Source organism: Centrocercus urophasianus, unplaced genomic scaffold (genome assembly GCF_019232065.1).
Source record: "Centrocercus urophasianus isolate 14NV4802_14NV808 unplaced genomic scaffold, USGS_Curo_1.0 seq_3, whole genome shotgun sequence".
In the NCBI taxonomy this organism is placed as follows: Eukaryota; Metazoa; Chordata; class Aves; order Galliformes; family Phasianidae; genus Centrocercus; species Centrocercus urophasianus.
The window spans coordinates 3152605-3176105 of record NW_024884866.1 but is presented as its reverse complement, the minus strand read 5'-3'; the positions used below and the strand labels follow the sequence as shown (position 1 = coordinate 3176105).

At 37.6% G+C, this 23501-nt stretch overlaps 1 protein-coding gene across 1 annotated transcript in view; it reads right to left on the bottom strand.

Moving 5' to 3' along the window:
- The window catches only part of TTC29 (tetratricopeptide repeat domain 29), a 118547-nt gene that overhangs the window by 27042 nt on the left and 68004 nt on the right, over nucleotides 1-23501 (bottom strand). The window contains exons 9-10 of the mRNA XM_042828428.1: nucleotides 21103-21226; nucleotides 18139-18370 (exon numbers count right to left, since the gene is read on the bottom strand). Of these exons, the coding sequence (XP_042684362.1) occupies nucleotides 18139-18370; nucleotides 21103-21226 (356 nt within the window). The remainder of the gene's footprint in view (nucleotides 1-18138; nucleotides 18371-21102; nucleotides 21227-23501) is intronic.

Sequence of the window (23501 nt, the reverse complement as noted above, 5' to 3'; positions counted from 1 at the left end):
CTCCCCAGCCTACTTTCTCCTGTTCAAGCCCCAGATCTCTCTTCTGTGGCTGAGATAAACTCTGGTTGCGACATGATCCCAGCTGACCCTTTCAGCGAAGATTAAAGCAAAAAAAAAAAAAAAAAAAAAAAAAAAAAAAAAAGCATTAAAGCACGTTGAACTCCTCTAGGTCACCTATTAAGAGTTTCTCCCTCTGTTGTAAAGCAAACTAATACTCTTCCTGATCTTCCTCTGGCTAATAATGCTTTAACAGGACATCATCCTTGATGTCCCTTGCTAACTGCATCTTAGAACACAAGTCTTTTATTCTCTGCTACATGTCTTTTTCCATCACGCTGCAGTCCATGTGATTTTAAAGAAAGCCCAACACGGGTATTCTGGTACATGAAAGGAGATTTTCCTCTTAGCTGCAATAACATATGCACTTCTGCATGAAAAATGTCATACCGTTATCAATTTTTCAGTATTAGCAGAAACAGAGGTATCATATAAACAATGCTTTAATCATTTATTGATTAGTGCTTTAACATTATCTGACTCTGCAAAAATCACAACCAGATGACTAGAACGTCTCCTGAATATCGCTGTTTTATTTATATTAGACGTTGCAACGCTGCTGATTTTGTAGACTTGAGTTTAGGGATGAAAATAGGTGTTAAGAAGCAAATCAACTGGAAAGAAAACATTATCAAAATTGAATATGTCAGCACTGGGCTTTTGGTGTGTTTCTTAGTGAAGCTATTGAGAGGTGGGTGTAACTGAAACAGTTCCCCCAGGGCCTGGCAACAGCGAGGGCACTGTCTGGGCTCTATGGTTTCAGAAAGCACAAGGGAGAAAGGGGAGGGAAGACTCAGGAAGGGGGATAAGAGGAAAATGTTATGAAAGGAGATGACTGCCATGGCAAGTGAGAATAAGAGAGAGGCAGAGGACGACAAATATTTTGCTACCTGCAGGGCCTGACAGAGCTCCTGGTACCTCTGTCCTTCCAGTGTGAAATTTATTACTTAAGACCCAGAAATTATTTTTTTTCTTCTCCAAAATGTGTGTGAAAGAAGTCAATAAGCAGGAATGAAGCAGAAAAAAAAAAAAAAAAAGAAAGAAAAAGAAAAACACAAAAAAACCCCATCACAACCCAGCAACTACAAAACAATAGGCTGTAGCCCTATAAAGCTTATTTAAATCTTTCAGCTGGACTGCTTCTGGTATTGGAGTCTACTACTAATCCTTACCAGAGTGAAACTATTCCTACGGTCAGGGGCAGAAATTGCAAATGCGTTTCCTATTTATGCCCGTATCAAAATAAACTGGATCAATTTTTCTGCACTTTTCATGGATGTAATATGAAATGATGAAGAAAAGGTTTCAAAAGAGATTATTTCTGTTTATCTCAAGTTGGAAAGAAAACAAATTAATAATTTGCAAACCAGCCAGAAAGCAACCTTGAAATGCCTCTGGTCATCAATTGTCGCAAGAAAGGAAAAAGAAAACGCAAAGAGAAAACCAGGGGTTACATTTTACAATCAAGAAGAGAACAGCTTCTGTATAGGAGTAATGTTTGTTTTATACTCTGTGTAGATGCTGTTCAAGCAAAATTCTGAGTATATTAATATAGACTGTCTGAAAATATTCAACATGATTTTATAAGCCCAGCAAAAAAAACAAAACAAAGGGAAGCGTGACGTTTGTGGGCTTTTTCCTCCAGCACAGCCATGCAAGCTGAGCTGGGAAACCGTGATGGAAATATTAGAGCTGTTGTGCCTGAAAAAACGCAGTGATCATTTCATTCTTTCTGTCTTTTAATGCTCCAGGGTTTTGGAGACGAATAGGAGCAATAAGTTCACTTTGCAGAATTAATGCTGTAATTCTTTATCATAAGAGCAGAGCATTACCTCAATCTGATTTTTCTACAAAATGGTTCAAAGTCTATTTTTAATGATGGCCCTAATTTGTTAACACCTTTTAAATTATTAATCCCCTTTATATTCAAGTAGTTATTGCATGTCATAACAATGTATCTATGCAGGGAAATTTAATAGTATTTTCTGCATGTCAAGAAAAGGCTTGTTCTGCAAAATGCTATTAAAACTGATAATGAGCTAAATATTTGCCATAGCAAACAGTGAAATTACTATATCAATCAACTTTGGGTTCTCTTATTCAATAAACAAAATTTAACCTATTAACTTTGCCTAATTTTAGGCAGCAAAACGCTTGTTTTCAGGCATATCTTGCCTTTGACTTCATATCTTTATCATCTGATAACTACATTTTCCTGGCCAATTAAGCCATTGCTCTGAATCAGATGTAGTAATATAAGCATTCTATTCTGTCTTGAATGCAACCGTATTCCTAAACCCTGAATACGATTTCCACTGAGCAACCTTGGACCAGATTTTAAGGCACACATCTATCACAGTGAAATGATAAACTGTGCTCCCAAAGACTCCTTTCACAACACAGAAAAAGAAAAAATAAAAAATTCAAGGGATTTTTAAGAAAGCCAAAGAATAAAATAAAACCTTATGTTACACATCTCCAACTCTTCAAATTTCAGTCTGTGTGGCACGATGTTTGCGTTAATATTTTAAGAAAATAACTTCAAAACTATAAAAACTACATGCTAACATCACGACTGCAAGCACAGGGGGAAAAACATCCTCTCTCACGAGCATCCAAGAGACACACCTGCATGCTGAGTGAATGCCTTAACGTCCGATTCAGAGAGAAAAGAGGCTGCGTCTCTGCAGAGAACACGAGCTGAACCGGTTTAGGGCGTAAAAGGAGCCTTGCCTCAGCAGTCTGCTGTTGTGCGATGCTCCTGCTCACGCCAAAGTAGCTATATACTCCTGCTCCCCTGCTTTTGTCAGAGCGAATTGCTGTGCGATCAAGAGGGAGCAAAGCGCACCCTCTAGAGGCTGAAGGAAACCCCGGGCACGGCTGCAAGTCACCAGCACCTCGGCCTCCCACCCCGGGCTGCACGGGGCCCCAGACCACCTCTAGCAAACAAAATGTCGAGCGACAGTGACGAGACGTGTGAAAAACACCAGTTTTGCACTGGGGTCTCGATGGCAGAACACCAGCAAGGAATGCTCCCTTCTTATATTTTATGTCCTGCTGCTAAAACATCCGACAAAGAATCCTCGTTTAATTTGAGGGCAAGAATACTAATAGGCTATTTTTCGTCTGCAAAAATTGCATGAAGAGTTGACTTAGAAGTACCAAAATTACTCACAGGACAATACTGTCACGAGTTAATTCTCTTACACTTGGCTCTCCAATAAAGTACTCTGTTAATTAAGAAATATTTCTCTATTAAAGATCTTATTATTCCTGATGATTAATAAAACTGGTGATTTTAAAAAGTGTACTAAGGAGTGGTCATAACTGTACGCCTAAGCTCCTTCATGAGTTTCTCTGGTTCTCAAGGCAGATCTCATTTTCATGCACAAGTCTGCAATTGCTATTCACATAAAAAACTGTGCTTGGTGTAACCAAGGCTGAGTACACAGCAGGAATTTGTGTGTAAAAACAATTAAATGATAGCAGCAATTACTCCACCAGGGAACATAGCAAAACTGGGAAATTCTGAATTACCTTAAGGTTAAATGAAAAAGAATCTCATTTACAGGAGGATTGCTGTTGAAAGTTCAGAAACAGTCCCACTGGCGCTGCGGTGACATGCAACATGTAAAAAACTACCAGTAGAGCCAGCCCAACCCTTTGAGGCAGCTGTAATGAACGAGACAGTGGCAACCACTGTGGACTGTTCTTTGGGCCAATGTTATACGTGATTTTTATTTGCTAACAATGATTTGACAATTGCACTTTCAGCATATAGAAGCATATAAAAGCATTTTTGTAGTCTGAGATCTTAACAATACGGTGTATAGCAAAGCAAACGTGAAAGAACCTGATGGGTCTCAAGTAGATATTAGAACTGGGCAATTGGCACATATATGCTTTTTGTGTGTGTGTATGTACAGCCTGAATAACTGCACTGAAATCGGTCAATGAAGGCAGCCTTGGAATAAGGAAAGAACTATGAAGAGCCAGGAAGAATCCAGAGAATGAAGTCTGTGGAAAAGGAAAAAAAAACCCAACAACATAAAAAAACCCCAGCCAACCAAGACCCTGATTACCCTCAACCATCGGTTATCCATTCTGAAAACGTGACCTGTAATTTAGTACATGGTATTAAAACCAAAAGTTTCACCTAATTCTTGCAGCAGATGTTTCAACTCCTCAGTGTGGTAGAATCACAATTACAACATCACTGCTGGAAGGAAGGAAGGAAACTATTTTCATTTATTTATTTATTTTAAACCACAAAACTGCAGAGCACAGTCCTTCAGTCTGCTAAATAATGATCACTTCAGAAGCTCCTAAACTCTCGTCTTATTCAGAGACTGACTCTCAGGTGTATAGGAAACCTCTGCTTAGTTTAAGTAAAGGGAAACACTCTTCTTGATCAGACCATGAAGTTTTGAGTACACCGTAGTTACAAGGTCAGGAAAAAAAACTACAACATTTTCCCCTTAACTAAATGCAAGTGTTTATGTCTGATATTTAGCAGATCCCATACCTTGATCCTCGGATACAATCATTTGAAAATGCGTGAGTGTTCAGAGCCTCTCTAGCCATAATGTTTATGAGAACTTAACCACAAAGGTCAGGTTTTCAGAAATCAGAGTACACACATTGTCCATTATAGAGTGACAATTGGCAAAGTTTATAAACAATTTTCTTTTCATCAGGAACATCCTTCTCCAAACACACACAGTAGCATCTCACAGTAAAAATAATCAGTGCAACAGCGCGCATCTCTGCAGTTCCTGGTGTATGTATAAGGGAGGGGAAAACAACCCATCATTTTCTCAAGAGAGAGACCATCCATCAGTCTGGAGCAGAGTGAGGTGACTGAGATTGGCTGAAGAAAATCAAGCAGACATCTATCTCATGTGGAGTGAAAGAACATGTTAAAGATCAACTAACTGCCTGGCTGCAGTTACTTCCACAGAATACTCCTTCTGCTCAACTGTGATGAAGCCATTTTCCTAAAGCAGTGTCTCCTCGAAAGGAATGCTTGCTGGATGCAGTTTGATTGGGCTTTATTAACGATTTCATATATCTGAAGCCCGATGCTTTTTATACTCTAACGTCATCCCTTAGTTATAACTTCTTCAGAGGACACAAATATGGATAACCTGAGAAATTATTCACAGAAGAGTTTTATGCAAATAGTAGCCTTGCCAGCTTCTAGAAGCTTCTCTGTAGGATGCAGTCGTTTACTAGGCGGGGCATTCATGGTTAAATCTCAGCATAGAAAATGGAATCGACTTTTAGAAAAGAATTTGACTTGATAACCTGCAGCTAGGGAACTGTTGTAGAAGAGACTACTAGAAGGGCTCCAAGGCCAGAAAAAAAGCCAAAAACCTCTAAACTGCCATAAGAAGAAAAAAAAGAAACAACACAGGTTGATGAGAAGGAAGTAAAAGCATGTGATAAGGGCTCAAAAGACAACCCATTTAGCTTGCGAATATGTTCTGTTTTCTCTTTACAAAAGAGGTAAAATGGGACACAGTAAAGTCTTAAAAGAGCCAAGAGCTGTGAAGGCACACCGCAGTACTGTAATTTTATTTAATTAAGGATATGGATTTAATTACTGAACTCTGAACCTGGACAAAATCAGTATCATGATTCTGAGGTATCTAAACACAGGCTAGGATAAAGAACAGACTGTTCAGATCTCACATCCAGGGCTTTAGAAGAGACGTCTTCAATCATAAGAAAGTATCTAAAGCATTTCTTTTTAGTTCAGTTACATCTCTGGCAAGAGATGAAATATGAGTGGATTAACTCAACAAGATGAATTCAGAAATTTGGCCGCTTTTCTGCTTTAGGAACTTCTTTAAAAGAAAGTCCTGAATTATGTAAGAGATGTTGAATAACCAAGTTTCTCAGCACTTAGTGAGACCATTTGAGAATAAGCAGGATCCATTCCCTCTGCATCCGTTTATTTCTTGCTGGTGAAACCACTCTTCTTCCCATTCTTTTGGAATGGACAGCTGTCTACTGATTACTGTGCTCAGATGACTGATGTGGACTAGTCCTGTTGGGTAATACGACTGGAAAATACATAAAAATAAAACAGGATCCTCGCACCTGCCTTCCCCCAAAAGCCACACTTGTAAAAAGGAACTGCGTTCTTTCATATCTAATCAAATATCTTGAGTATGTAACCCTAATAGACTTTTCAGAAATCACTGCTTTTTTTTTTTTTTCTAATCCCCAGCACATCAGAAAACTCCTTTTTTCAAGGTAACTGCAAAACAAGAGGGAATAAATTTAATGTTCTTACTGAATAGAACAGATACTGAGTTTGAAACATAGAAAAAAAATATAGATGTGCAGAAGCATCCTACTTTTTTTCCTTTTCCTGTATCATTTTACCCTTTATAACTGATTGCTCATGAATGCTTTGGAAAGTTCGTCATCAGATATTTTCTAAGGCAAGACAAACTTCTCTTGGATATGAAAAATATAGTTCCTCCTGCCTTGGGGCTGGAGTAGATGACTGCTTAACATCCCTTCCATTACTGTTTTCTATGATCCTGTGTTCATTGTTCTGGCTCATTAAATTCCACAGTTCTGGAAGTGACTAGAAGTGATACTGCCAAGGTGATTTGGGTATCCTCAAATTAACCCCACAGGCTTTGGCACTGAGAAATGGAAAGACAGCCAACTGCTCTTTGCATTTTCCCTAGCCTGCCTCTTGATCCTACCAGTTGGCATCCTGTCAAAGTAAGACTGAACTTGTAAATCTCTGTATTTAAATGAATCAAAGTCCCATCATTATGTTAGAACCAGATAATATAATGAAGATTACGTAGAAATTGAGTGCAGCTTTGATTGTCCTATCCAAATACGTCTAGAGTAACTAAAAACCATTGTCCCATCACTTCACCATGTTCAACCCTTATGTTCTGGGTATTTGCATCTTCACATGAGGTTTAGATTATAGCTTTCTCCATCCAAAGATTATTTTTTCCACTGTATGGATCCTACTGAGGACAAATGCTTTGCTAAAATTGTCATTAATGTGCACTAAAAGAAAGGTAGAGAGCATACACAAAGAGGTAGTTGGAAGATGGTTTATAATATATGATAACAAATAAATTGAGTGAAAATTAATGGCAATTATATTAATAAGCGTAAATGAAAATATAACACAGCTGGAATCAGACAACAAAGTCACAGGCTCCTTTCTTGGCTTACAATTCCAACGGAAGCAACATATTTGCTTCTGTATCAGCCTTACCACCTGAACTCAGCTTTAGCTGTCCTTACTCGGCTACAGATAAACTGTTAGAAGGTAAGAGCTCCAAACAGTAGGCTAAGGCCACACTATGTACTACCGTGGACCTACTGAGTCAGTGCAAACTGCGTGTTTTAAAATAAAATCATTAGAAAATTAAAAAATATGCATACGTATAGCCTTAGGACATGTAGCCTACAAAATAAAATAAAATAAAAACCAAAAAAATCCCACTCACTAGTAAGAAAAACCCAACAACAACAACAACCAAAAACATCACACAAAACAAACCAACCGATCAAACAACAACAACAAAAAACCTTTTAAACGCTGATCAAAGCTTAGGGCTGCCTCAGAACCTCCCAGAAAACAGAACCCGGTGAGAGGAATTGATGCTGGCACATTTTGCTGCAGTCCACAACGATGTACACCTATCTATCTATACATCCACAGAACATATACATACATACACACATGCGTGTATATAGACACAGCAGATTTCTTACTTAAACGGGGGAAAATAATCTGAGAATAACACTTATTCTCTCTTCAATCAAAGGCTAAAAGGCATTCATCGCTGACTTCATCCACTTGCCAATTGTTGACAGCTGTCAATACAGGGATTTGATTTCTTTATCCAAGCATCACAAACACTACATTAGGATCTTCAGAGAGAGATCGTGACTGTGAGAGCTGCAGTTTCACTGCCCCAACTCAATTACTGCATTCTTGAACTGCAATGTATTCATTTGCGGGCACTGGGGCAGCCAGTGGGAGGGTATTGATTGGAGTATAATGTCATGTGTAGCAGGGAGAGTAAGATGAAAAGTGTTTTCTGCTTAATGGCTGGTATTAAGTAGGTGGGAACGGCTTCTAATTAGCCAACAATTGCCGTGTTTCCCAGTTTCCCTCCTTTCCCTCCTCCTGTCGGTCACCAGCTGCCAATCTCCCTCTCCTTTTCCCTTTTTGTGTGGAGTTCATTGCACACTGCAGTGAAAGCCTTTGTTTAAAAAAGAGGGCTCCCAGGGTCTCATCTGCCAGGGTACAGCTTGCTGCCTGCGATGAGTAGCAACTGTCAGTTTATTTTATCTCAACCTTTTCATCATTCTGCTGAAACTGGTCGAGTGAAACCACCTGAGAGACCTGAGGATTCAGTACCTACAAGTCATTAGCCAGGACTGCTCAGTCTCTCCCCACACAGCAAGTCAACTGAACACTGCTTAAAATGTAGTCCACTTTAACCCCGTATTTTCCTACTCTGTGCAGCTTCCTGATTTTGAAGTCCAAGATCATTCCTTAAATGTGATACAAGCATGACCAGCAAGTAATTTAATTTTCTGTGCTTCTCAACAAAAATGCTCAAGGATCACTCTTCAGAATCACAAAATGTAATAAACTAAATGCCACTAATTAGAAGACCTTTAATCTGAAACTCCTTCTTACCCAAATCGAGTTATGACCCCCAGTATTCATGTCATACCCAGCAACTCTCCCAATTATTTCAACCCCTGCTTACCTAAAAGTGTTGATAATGTATCAGATGAAAGGGACAGATTCCTCTCTCAGTTACATCTGATAGTTATACTGTGTAAATTCCAAAAAGTCACCAAGACTTTTTGGAGGTAATAAGTTTTACTGTATCGATAGTATTTCCTTCTCTTTGCCATCTAGATTCTCTCTTCACGGACATACATATGCACACATACACATTCACCTTCCAAAGACACAATGGAATTGCAATATAATCATTAAAAGAAAAGTACACAACAGAACTATTTTGTTTTGGATCAAAACCAAATAAAATTTACATAAATGAATTTCCAAAGTTATTAGCCTGAACAATCTTTCTCTGTGATTTTGGCTAACTTGTTCCAGTCGTTACTAGCGATTTTAATATAGCAGCCAAAACATTGCTTTTCCCATGCAAATGCTGAACCCTTTCAAAGCGTGAAAGAGATTATAAGAACATACAATGAATTATTTTCTAATGTTTCAGTTGATTTCCTAATGCTCAAAATAATCAGTGTTTCATCTGAATTCTTTTCTGGCTTCAGCATAATCATACATACTTGAATGGATAGCAACAACATAAAATATGGTTGTCTTTATTCTTCTCTCAAAACTAAGACTACCAGTGAGGGTAAGATCACTTCTGGGGAACGACGAATCTCCACACTGAAACACTCTGGAGTCAAAGAACAAGGCTCCACACGATCCTAAAGTGACATTTTCCAAAGACACAGGGAAAAGAGAAGATTACAAGTGCTGCACTCAGCATAAGAAATCAATGGATAGTGCACAACTACCAACACTGTGCAGTAGGCATTCCTCTTCCCCCTTGGTTTTCATCAAGTAAAACTTCAATTTTCATTGGCAGTAACTACTGGGGAGCTTCTGTGCCTCAGACTCCTTGGGTATACAAAAGTATCACAGCAAAACTACTATACAAAATATTACTCCAACATTTTTCAGGTTCCATTTTATATCAGCGATGGGTTGAATGCATAGTACTGTTACTTAGAAGCTCCAGTGAGATGTGTAGACATAGATATAATATGATATGTCTAAGCAGAACTCACTGTGTTCATAGGATTTCTAAATAGCAGGCAGCATAAATTGCACCTTCAAAAAAAAAAAAAAAAAAAAAAAAAAAAGAGATGGTTGGAGTACCTCCCTTCATAGATACTACATACCTCCCTTCATAGATACTACATTTAGCATATAAATAAGCACAAACATTAGAAAATAATTCATTGTATGTTCTTATAATCTCTTTCACGCTTTGAAAGGGTTCAGCGTTTGCATGGGAAAAGCAATGTTTTGGCTGCTATATTAGAAGACAGGTGATGGTCACTTCAAAACCTATTGCAGAAGATTAATTCCCCATATGAGGTGATACTGGTTACGTTATGTTGGACTAACATCCATAGCAACTACACTTCTAAATTATGCTAGAATTTTTAGGAAAAATGAATTGTATTAAAACATTGTAGCAACCATGCAAAAATATGCAAAAAAAAAAAAAAAAAGGTTGATTCAAAACCATTTTGCATCGGCTTACTGTAACCTATTACTCCCATACTTAGTCATATCAGTAATATAAAATAGTAGACAACTATTGTGTCCTAAGTGATGTACTTCAATGACGTACTACAGAAAAAACGGTACATTTACTTTACTCTGTTGCGAGACTTACATGAACCCTTAAATGGGAATATTCTGTGTTACAGATATTATTGAATGCTTAACTGAGTGAACAGAAACAGGAGGATGGGCCTGGGGGAACGGTCATCTACTTCAGCATTTATTTGGATCTTTAAGCTAATTAATCACTTAGTTGTACACTTAAAATGTTGCCAATCCATTTGCACAGGAGATTAAGATCTCTTTATGGGCTATTTTGATACTTCGCTGTTTTCTATTAACCAACTTATCAAGATGCTCAATACGAAGTGTGACCATTTCCAGAGCATTCTCAGATCATACAGTAATAAAAATGCAAAGCATGAAGAACAGTGCCAAAACAGTAAGTATGGGAAAACTGACACACCACTCTTGAACAAATCTGTTGATTCTGCAGGAAGCTCAAGAGAGATACCTTATAAGGTACAGAATGAGATGCTGGCTACTGAGTATAGAGCTAACTGACTCATGTTCCTTAAACATTGACTGCAAACACACAAAATTGGGGTTCAGAATGAAGGTGAGGAGCCAAAAAGAGAGAAAGATTTACAATACAGAAGTAGAGAATAGGAGAGAAAATAAAGCAGAAATATGTCACAGAGCTGACAGGGAAGGAGGACAGATGAAAGAACTGCTTCAGAAACTATTCACCAAAAAAAAAAAATATATATATATATATATATATTCACAAAACACTCCTGATGATTACAGAAAAGAAAAAGTAGAGGTGGATTTGTAGGCAAAAAGATGTACAGCTTCATAAATCCATTAATTGTGGAAGTACAGTGTTTTGCTTTATTGAATAGATAGGCTTATTCTAAAAGCAAATAATTTTCAATCCTATCTTCAGATCATAGTCTGACTGAAAAAAGCACTTTGTTACTTAAATATGTGATGAACATGAGAGGATATGCCTAAGCAGGAAAAGCCATCTTAACAAACAAATAAACAAACAAAAAACCCCCACCAAAACAAAACATAAATAAATAGATGCAGAAAAGAAAAGAAAGCTGTCTTTAGAGACCAAGGAGAAAGAAGGTGTTTGATACACTAACTGTGACACCTGAGATGACCTAAGGTTTCTGTTGCAGAAAATCTGCACTGAGTAGTTTCTTTGTCTTGGCTTTGATTCTGTGTCCAGAGATTGTTGGCAGTTTTTGATAAGGATGGGTTTGCAGCAGAGAACCTTTCTCATGTTGGCCTCAGGTCAGTCTCTCTCAGTTGGTGTGTTTGCAGATAGCACCAATAAAAGGTTCTTAATGAAGCCTAAATGACAACTATCTTCTCAGTAACAAACAAAAAATGTGAAAGTCTGCTCTTTGGTTCTTTCTGAGGATCCATTTTCCCTTTTGAGAACAAGAACATGAAGTCAGCAGAGACATCTCTGTTCAGAAGTACTATAAAGGACTAGGGCCAGTGACAGCCCATGTGGAGAAGCAGAAGCCCCAGGGCCACATCAAAGTATGCCAATCAGTTATTCCTCCTTGGTCCTGCAGTTAGCTGGGGACTGCCAGAGCACTGCAGCTGCCATCTATTCTGCTTCAAGATTCTTCTCTTTGTAGGTACATTTCTTACTTTCTGGACTACAAGCAAATCTAAAAGTTCTAGGTATACCGAAAAAAAGGATATCTCCAGAAGTGATTTTGTGTGGCTGGGTAAGAGCTGCCACTTCTTTTGCACCGCTGAAGTGTTCCATAGGATCAAAAAGGAACTGAGCTCCTGCCCTGAGGATTTTCACTTTTTAAATAGGTAAGGAATTAAATTTTTGATGGGAGTACTGCACAGCTGCCCTAGTTCAGTGCATAAATCTACTCTAAAGGGTCTGACAATATACACTAGTTTCAATACCACTTTCAGTATTTTTTTTCCATAGGAAATAACAATCCACCTTATTTAGAGAACCATTTTCTGCGGATCTAGAGAGCTCGCCTTAGAAAACACAGCTGGATGCCAAAAACATTTAACACAAGGATGCCTCTAACCTAAATGCATGGTGAGATTTAGATGCTTCCATAGAAAGTATCAGAAGGCAGAAAAATTCAGAAGAGACATCCAACTTCTGCTCTGGTTGAGACGCTCTTATGTAAGCATAGACGACAAGGACATGCAGAGTCACATCAGACAGAATGACAGCGAATTTTTCAAGTTATAACACCACTCAGATGTGCAAGAACTGCCGACTCTCAGCAAAGACCATGAAGACATTTCTCCAAACACAAACATATTCTGCAAATCCTCTTCTGAAATCTGGTACTGCTCATTCACATACCTAGGGCCTAGGGCCAATCCTCTGTGGAAATTACCAGCTATTGTTTATAAAGAAATCACAGGACAAAAAACATACACTGCCTAAGTATGAAACACGACAACACTGACTTGCAGTGTTACTCTGCATTTCTAACTGCAGTATTTTTCCAGAAGTGAGTAAATTATTTTAGTTGCTACCTTGCACAAAAGCATGCAGAAGGAATCCTCTGAATTCCTATAGGGAACAATAATGAGCCACTTCTGAAGCACACTTACTACAATCTGAGCCTTTGTGTCTCTTGCACAAGGACAGTTTTGGAGCCTGTGCTTGGTCACACACTTCCTTTCCATTATTTAAAAATCACAGTTCTAATTCAAAAATGTGAACAAGTGTAACTCCCCTCATTCACATTCAGAAGTAGTTTCTGAGGAAATATCAAAACCTGTCCCTAAAATCCTGTTTTTCTCTATTTTTGGTCATGCTAACAGTATGTGCTGAACAACCAAATAAACTCTATTCCTGCAACTCTGTATTGACATAAATCATAAGCACATGGGCAACGAAGCAGAGCCCACTAGGGATTCTAGTTCCAGGGTCTTGCACCTCAAGTGCATGACTGAGAGGACACAGGGACCCAGAAAGTCATCAAAAGGCACAGGCATCTTCACCATGTTCAAAAAAAGAGGATCTGAATCAATTCTGCCTTTTTTATGGCAGTGAATAAGCACAAAATTGTGGTTTGATCTGCCCAAACTCAGTCCAGCTTCTTCACTGACAGTGTGTATATTTAATTACCTTTACTCAACAAGTTACCTACAAAACCCACTAACATACTACCAAGTGGAAGCACTGAACGCTCTATAAGAACTCATTAAATGTGCAGGTTAATTCAGTCAATGCACAAGCTTATATATGTGTCTTCTGCAAATGCAAACTACAGAACTGCACATATAAGTGCTTATATAGGTAGCAATAAATGAGCCAAGTGACAAAAAACAAAGGAAAAGTGATACTGAGGGAGTGCAGGCATGTGCACAATTCTGTGAGTCCTACTGCTGTACCAGGATATACTATAGTCCATGGCAGAGCTTCAGATTTGGAATACGCGGTGAGAGGAATCTCCTATCACAAGCCTCTACCCTTTCATTGACATCATATAAGAACAGTTTACAGGATGCATGCCTGTGTAAGGTATGAAGACGTGTTACTTTTGAAGTTTAGAAAAGACAGGGTAGAATTCCCTTTCTCTTAAGTGTTCTCATATCAACAAACCTGCTGCCACTAACGAACACGCACTAGATAAAGTACAATTTATTATGCACGCTAATTTAGGAAATCAAAACCATTTTTCATTAGGAAATACAAGTACTAACTAACATCATTTACTGATGGAGGGAAGCCAGGATTTGCAACGTTGGAGTTATTCCTAGAATTAGTGTACTTTAGAAAGAAGAGACAGTAAAAAAAGAAAAAAAGCAGTTTTTTACATCACGTAGCAGACTTTTCTACTGCTGGACAGTATTACCACAATGGCCCATAAATTACATAGACGTGGTATAAGTTACAATAGAGAAATTTTAACAGAATTTGTTTAGTACAATCTTTCATCTTACATCTCACTTCTGATTTTACGACCCTTTAGGGATAATCTTTTATTAATGACGGTTGAAGTCACACATAAGCGCAATCTGAAATTAATCTGGCAAGGTCTCCACTCTTCACCATGTTAATTTTATTTCAGCCACATCTTTTAAGAACGTGAATAGATGGGATGACAACTTGACTTTCTACATGACAAAAAAAGGACCTGTGCTTATTATAGAATGTGTATTTCTTACATCTGTGAAAGCGGGAGAAAGAATATTAAGGGACTACCTATTTGGGACTACGGAAGAAAGCTCATTTCACTGCATTTTCTAAGCTATAGTTTAAGCTGTGCATGCATTTTAAAATACAGTGAAGGCTGCTCAGGTGCGGAATGCTAGAAATAGTTCAAATCATGTTGAAAAATGGAAGCGCTAATGGGACAAGATATCTCTATTGATCACAAGACTTCACAACTGATGGTGGTGGTGAGACAATCTTTTGTGCTGTGCATGTGCTATTATAAAACAAACAAAGAAAAAAAACACACAGAAAATCCTACAGTAAAATGTTAATTTTGTGAAGCTGCATTTTCTAAAAATCAATACATGTAAATACAAATTTTGGTTGAAAGCACATAACGTTTCTCAAGGAAACAGCAGAAGAATTTCTAGTAGGAGGTAAATAAAATATCTGATCTTTAACCCTACTCTTAAAAATGCCTATGTGATTTTGTGCTTTGAAAGTCTCTTGCTCAAGTATAGCCCTGCCAGATACAATGACCTGGATCAAGTGTTGTCATACTCACAGAAAACACAATTCCTGAGCAGCATTACATGCAATCAATATCCAAAATTTGATCCAAAATTTTCCTGCCTTCAAATTCTTTAGGTATTGAACTCCCTTTCAGAAGGCAACAAGTCAGCAGATTAGTTATCAAGAGGCCTGAGAAACACTTTCTCCTCAGACAATACCGTGGTTTCCTTTTTTAGGCTTTAACATGGAGAATTTTTACCTCCTGATTCTGCTGATAATTATTTTGCATACTTTTGACAAAACAAAGACTAAAAAAACCCCACATTTCTTCTTGCAGTGGCATCCCACAATGGCATAAACTCTTACAAGTGAGGTCAGCTGACGGAATCAAATACAGCAGATAGAAACACATTTACCTTTGCATTTATGAACATGGTTTTCTGACAATCGTGTCCCTTTTTTCCACGACAGCTTTGATCAAAACATCCATTTTATTAAAATACTCAATTTACCTCAACCTTTGTTACGGTTTCTTCCTGCTTGGTTATTGAAACAAACAAATTGATTCAGAAAATATATCTTTGCTGAAAGACATAAAGTATCGTATCTGGCAGTACTTGGATTTAAATGTTATCGTTCCTCCACCAGCCTAATTATTTTTTTTTATAAGACTACAGAAACTACTTTTTTTTTTTTTTTTGTCATAGGAAAATATATCCAGTCAGATCAGTTAGAAATGAAAACTTATTACCTTCCTTCTTCCTTTCATTAAATTCCCCTGCGGATTAAGAGCTACTACTGTGTCTTGTCTTGAGCAGTTTTATCCTCAAAAAGACTGAGAAAAATCTAGCGGATTATCAATGCTGATCCGTTTGAAAGAGCAAGAAATACTGCTCTGTTATCGCAGCAGGAATTTCCAAAGCGGTAAGTTCATCACAGGATGCACAGACATTCTGCTGGATGATAGAATAAAGGCTGTACCTGGAACTCAAAGCTGGTGAATCCTAATGCTGAAAAGGTGCCAGCTCGTGTTTTGCCAGAGAAAAATATTAACAGTGTAATGCCAGCTCTAACTAGAGATTTGGCACACAAAGCATGAAGAGTGTTACAGATTGTGCTGACAGTGTGACACTATGTTTTCCTGGATGTAATCTGGGTATCTTGAGAGTAAGCTTGGAGCACTAATGAGAAAAATGATATTGAACTGGAAGAGCTGTTAAATATGCAGTAGCCACAGGGTTCCTAGAGTTTACTGGAACTAAAATGAAAATTGTAATGCCATCAATAACACTGTAAACTAGGTAGAAATGCTGAAGGTAAAGAATCTCAGCAGGCAAAGCTTGTTTCTGCTACCATGCTTGCCAGGACATAAAGAGCTTCACTAATAACTCTCTTTTTATCCCTGAAGTCTTATTAAAGAGAAGCAAGAAACTTGAGCTTAAAGGAACACACACATTTCAGGATACAAATGAACATCACAACTGGCTAGAGAAAACTGTAAAAGCTGAATGAAAAACCACGTAAGGGCAAGAAGTAAAGCACATACTGAAGATACGAAGATTATTCTATTTCTTCGTGTTTCTGTGTTTGATTTTTTGCTGTTGACATTGCTGACTTCTGTTGGCGGTCTCTCTGTCTTTACTTCAAATACAACTAATGATTCTCATATGAAACACATGCAAAGTTGCTTGACATTGAGTTCTTTTACCATCTCTGCTGACATTCTTGTCATCTTCACTACATTCTGCACAGAAGGTCTAAAAATTCACCTCTTTGCAGGAGACATGAACAAGCTAACTCTGCCAGCTAACAAAATTTGTTTCTGATAACGATGTTGGATATTCACTTACCGAGGAAAGAAAATCATAAATATACATAAATGGACATTGACAAAGAAATGCATTCTCATTAAAGAGAAACTGCCTTATTAGCATCACTAGAAAACTAAACAGTTCTTAACTCATCCACATGCTGATGAATGTCCTTGTCTCATAGCTCTCCCTTATCTCCAGCATCTGATGTCCTGACACATCTGAAACCACGAATTACCAGGCTACTATTTATTCTCTATATGCAATTAATTACCAAAGCGATTCTTAACATTTCCTATTTTATGAAAGAAAAAAATTACAGAAGAAAGACAGAGAAAAAAGATAGAGAAGCAGTTCTTTGTTTTTGAGAATATGAGAATGGGGGGAATTCTGGACGCAGTACCTATAAACAGTAACTCTGGATCTCCAAACTTCCATTGTGAGTACTATAAATTTGCCCTGGCAGATCTCTCTTTCCACTTTCCTCAAGATTCACAAGTATACAGAGAAGAAAATTTCAAACGAGTAGATTTCTGTATTTCTTCCTCACTGCAGTACAGTTTACTTGTGTCAGTACACTGATAATGGATAATTCATTTTGTCTTGTATTTACATATACTACAGGGGGAAAAAAAAGACAATGAAAATTTTGCCAGTGAAGAAAGAAGTCTACTCCACACCAAGTTCTTCCCCGTTCTGTATCTGAGACAGTGAAACAAGGTGGACAAATCACAGAGTTTTTCCTCCTCTCCACAATGTTGCTTACATATTAGGATAGCAAAAATAAAACAGAAAGCTTTTCTGAATTCATTACAATGTGAACGACGCTAAGCAGAACACACTTCTTACTTAGAATAACAGGAAAATTATTTTTGGTTGTACCTAAAGAATTGACTGCAAATTAAGATTTTTTTCTTCTTAAGTTTAAAACCACGGCATTTGACTAGACTTAGAGACCCGCTTACCCAAAGCTTACTGTGATGCTTCGGAAAAAACAGCACAGAAAAAGTTATCTTCCGTAACAACTACTGCTATCTGTTTTTCTCTGCTATATTGTCTTTAAACCTATTTAATTCTGTCTTTAAAATAAACACACAAAGGAGAAAATCTAACCTTCATTCAACACAAGGGTAATTCAATAGGGTTAAACTCAAGAAATAATTTAATAAAACTCTACAAGAAAAATGACTTAACCACTGAGGACAATACAGCACTAATGTGCTTCATAACCAATGTCTTACCGACTGTGAGAGGGTCAGTGCACATGTCGCTTCTGTTCTCCTTCCATGCCAGCAAGTACTTGAGGCTGATGGGATCTTCTGCTTCTATATGGCTGTTAAATGCCACCATCAGTTTATGAGCCTTTGCAATGCCACAATAAGTCCTTGTTTCATTAGCTAAGAACAAATCATTTAAAGTGTTTGCTGCCTCGAAAGCCTGAGTGAAATATTCAAGAGCTTTGTCGTAATTCCCCTAGAGAAGAAAAAAAAAAAAAAAAAAAAAGAATAAAAACAATTGTAAAAACCACTTGCAGTCACCTGTATATTACCTTGTTATTAGAACCTGCTCCTCTTGCACCTGGGAGATTTTGCAGCTCAGAGTCCAACTCATCGAATGACTCATGGCACAGTATTAAGGAAAGCACTCTCCCTTGCAGCTTGATTTTTAAAATACAGAAAAGAATGCTCATTTCTTTATCAGGAACTGGATCATTTTCAGTTGCCTGGATAGTATTTTGAACATGCAAATCACCGTTCGAGTGTGAAGTATTAATACCAATTTCAGCCAGGCCAATTAGGAATTATCACCATTGTTTCACTGTCATACCTGCAGGAGGAAAAGTCCTAATTTACTGGGATAATAAATTTTAGAAAAGAAATATTTTAAATGGAAAAAACAAAAAACAAAAAACAAACGAGGCTAATGAAGTGGTGAACACAAAACAAGGGAAAGAACAGAAATGAAAGCCTACAGATTTATGGGAGGAAAAGTTTGTATGCTCAAAGACATTACTCCTAATTAAACAAAAAGAGAAATAGTAGGAAGGAAAAATACATCAGCCATTCCTAAACAGAGAAAATCCAAAGATTTCATCTATTTATCTGAACCGTACAGAAACCCAAAATTCATTAATCCAGTAAAAAAGATTATAAACTATAGCAGATAACACAAGGGCTGCTCCAAAAATAATGCCTCCTATTTTATTATGTTGGCTCACAACATCAGAGGCAGCTGTGGTGGGATGGTAGTAGAGGCTACATCCTACCAATATTTGACTACGTTGTTGCCATGGGACAGATGGCAGCAGAGGGGCAGTCTAACAAAATGGTGTCTGACACGGAAATGCTTATGAAGCAAAGGTGTGTCACTGAATTCCTGCATGTGGAAATATATGGCACCCACTAACATTCATCTACATTTGCTCAACATTGTTAGAGACCAAACAGCAGAGGTTTGCACAGTGAAGTGGTGGGTGATGTGTTTCAACAGAGGTGACAGAGATTTGAAAGATGGCCATACATATTTTGGTGAGAGTGGGATGCAGGCTCCTTGCTCACTGGTGAAAACACCATTTCGACTATTGTGAAAAATAGCGTTTTGTAGCTGAAAATCTGCTCTATCCAGTAGTGCTATTTTGCTCTTCATATCTGTTGCCGTTTCCGTAGAAATAAACAGGAGGCATTACTTTCAGAATGACTTACGTACCTTGAGAAGAGTTAGAAAAGCATAAAAGCTACTTTTTAAAATATAAAGTTCAGGAAGAAAACTGAACTTGCTGACCAAGCAGGAATGAAGAAAATAGTAAATGAATGTAACTATATAGAAAAACATAAGTTATTTCTACTGATAGCTCTCTCCCCTCAGTGGATCTCTTGTGGTGGAAATCCTGACCCCGGGCCTACAAAGAAGAAAGTCTGATGTTTTTCTGAGCAAAACAAACCAAAAAAGAAGTCAACAAGCAAGTCAAAGGGGAAAAAAATCTTGCGAGCAAATCATTATGTTCATCTCTTACCTGATATTGAAAAAACTAGTTCTGGCTGTTGCCAGATAGACAAATTATGTCCAATATTCAAATTAATTATAGCTGGGCTGGAAGGTGCCTCCCAGCTCTCCAGTTTGTGAAGAATTCTGCTGCCCTGATGCTACAAACTGACCTGACTGAAACTATGTTCAGAGATGTCTGATCCTGTCACTCTCTACTTGTCATAGTAAGATTGGAATTCCCTTCTGCATTGTGGAGACCAGAAGTACAGCCTACTTTCATATTTGTTGATCTTGATTAACTGCTTTTGCAGATCACAATTTGTATGACTGCTAAAGGCTGTCTGAAATGTTAAAAAAAGAAAGGGAAGAAGGAAAATAAATTCCTGCTTAAATACAACATGACAGCAAAATTAGGCATATCAGCACTCAGTAATGAATAAAGAACAATCAACCTGTTTAAAGAATTTCTGCCAAAAGTTTGACAACAGAAACACGTAAGAGCTAGAAAGCATGAGGTTTACTGCATATGCCTGTGTACCTACATATATACAAGCTGAAAACTTCAGCATTTCACCAGTAACATGTAAGGTGCAGTTCAGAAATATCCAGCATGATTTAGAAAGGGTATTCCTATATTTAGTATAACTGTTTCCTTATTTCTGCATTGCCCAGCCTGATAAGCAAATTCAGAGACTGGCATATGGCTCAGAAATAAAGCACCTTAAAAGACCTTAGTGACCCTAATAAAGGGAATTCTTTGTTGCCCTTAGCTTAGCACTGTCTGTCACTGCCCATCCTCTGATTTAAACAGGCCAAATTGGAGTCACCAGGTTGGATGGAACATAAAGAATTGAAAGCCCTTGTACTATCGATACTAACCTTTGACAAAATCTTTGCTGCACCCATTTCATAAATTTGGCTGAGAGAATGTAAAGAAGTCAAGCTAAGATTAAAAACTGCATATTAATACGCAATATAATATATATTCATATTTTAAAAGCACGACTTTTAATGTATAATAAAATTTCAATTGAGTTAACTGATGGCTCTTTAAGAGCATGCATGGCCCCAGCTGTGATTTGGATCTGTGATTTTCTCAACACTGAAAGGTTCTTCTGATCTGAATTTGGACTTTCCATTTACCTATTGTAGAACAATACCCCATGTATTAAGTAAGGTGTGAAAGGTTCATCCCAAAACTTAAGGCATATTTTACTTACTCTTTCATTGTAAATGTTCCCGATCAACACACATGCATCCACCACACTTTGGCTTAGATGAGCATTCTCAGCAACCTTCTTAAACTCTTCCAAGCGCGCAAGACTTTCAGCCACCTTTCCCTGACTGAAGCAAAGGACAAGGGACAGAATTAAACATTCACCCAGATGGTGCCTCCAAATGCTGAGGATCTATGCCCCTGTTCCTCTTTGAGTCTATGTTACGATGACTCATCTGCTTTGGGGTAAAACTTAGACTGTAGATGGTTGCTTCGAAGCTTCCTGTACCCAGACCAGTTCACACAGAACATCTGAAGGCAGAATCAGATTTTCTTGAGTGAAATTAAAAAAACCCTAAACTTCTTTAGAAAACTGTGCCCTATTTTAAGGACAGTAGTTAAAATGCTGGTGACAATTTTGCAGGGTTTTCAGAATTTCCATTTATTAAACCTCTATTTTTTTTTCCATCTGAGCAGCTGATAATATTTTCAAAACAATTGGACCTCACATCCTGACAAGAGGAGAAAGCAGGAATGCTAGCTTGCCTAGCTTGGCTTTTCCTCACCACTTTTTGCTACGCAACCCTGGCAATACAGCAGCAGCTCTATAACGGTGCTGTCTCTTAATGCGAGGGATGACTTTTCGTGAGCATAACACTGCACTTTGGCTGGGTGGATCAAAGGTTGCTGGAGACACACAGGCAAACCTATAAACTGTGAATTGCAGGTGTCACCTCCAAATCCCAGTGAGATCAGAGCAACCTGAGGTCACAGCTGAATCTAAGTTGAAAACTGGCTAATGTAGATTGGCAATAACACTTGCAGATTTCTATGGTTTTTTTTTTTTTTTTTTTTTTTTTTTAATATAGCCGGTCTTATTAACAACGTCAGATCTCTACCATATGGTTACAAGATATAATAGATATCTAGGTTTTCTTGTGAGTAAGGCATTATGCTCTTTTTCCCTTTAAGGCTGAAGTGTTACTGCAGCTGACCTCAATATGAGCCATGAACTTGAGCCACTAATCTAGGAGTGCAGCATGTTAAATGTCAAGCTACCAAGCAAGAAAGAAAATGCCGTCTCTTAATTAAGAAACTCACAGAAACAGAAATTTCTGTACGTGATAAAGAATTATGATTTATTTTCTATTTTAAAACACCTTCAAGTTATATTCCTGCCATAAGTGACTGACTAGGTTTCATCTATATTTCGGCTTTTACTGCAAACCACATTAGTGATCTGTGCTTTCAAAAGCCAGCATGAGTCTGCAATTTTCTGCCTTATAAAATGAAGTAATTATAATAGGATAGAGTCTTCCACTGGAGAGGGAACACAGTAAAGCATCACAGCAAATTTACAATTTTTCAGTGATCTCTATGTGACTGAAAAGGGCCAGACTTCTATAAAAGGATGCTAAAACAATAGAAACTAACGTGTTTGAAATGTTCATGTATATACTTCAAAGTAAGACTTAGTTGTCAGTCAGCAGGGCTGAATTTAATACAATTTCCTAATTTAAGTATTTTAATGAGCGTATTAAACGTACTAAAAACATATGCCAAATGTCAAAAGATTACTAAATTTTAGCTTAGAAACCTCTTTTTTAACCTATGTTTTTTCCAAAGAAGAGAAAATTGAGTGTATCCCAACAGAAATCCAGCATATGATTTATATAAGTTAAAGGACAAGGTTAAAATGTTAGACAAATATTAATTCCAGTTTTTCTAGTTTTCTATATGCAGTGCACAGGTGCAACTTGAAGAGCATATTATATGATACAATCATTAAATCCATTCAACCAGACCTTTGAGAGTTAAAAACATATATTCTGAGGAAAAGGACTCCTCGGTCCAAGGAATGAGAATGAAACAGTGCAGAATATTTGTGTATCAAGGTGATTCCAGTTTCCAATTGGGAAAACAGGACTGTTAACACCCACATCCCCTGACAACTGTCCAATTATGTATATCACACTTGGCCTACTGTTTGCAGTAGAAGTAATCAATAAAGGATGTGGTTGAGTGAACATAGATTTTGGTTGAACCAATGCATGAAAACTTAATCATTTACTCAGAGTGGAGAAATCAAATAGAGCAGGGATGAAACAGCCACTGAGGGGTTTGTTGATTGTGCCACGAAGTTTGTGGGCTAGAGGCTGAAAGTAATAAAGCAAATGGAATCAGTGACAGGAGAAAATGTAAAAAGGGTTTCTTAATTTCATGAATTGATAGAAATGTTATGATGCATTTTTGGTCATTTTTTGTATTTCATATAAAAATCTATGTTCCGTGCACAGAAAATATAAAAATTGTTAGGGCATATAATATCTTGCAAGCAAGCAGAAAATAATTTGACACATACTAGAAACATGGTTCTCAGTGTTAGGACTTTACTTGCCAACT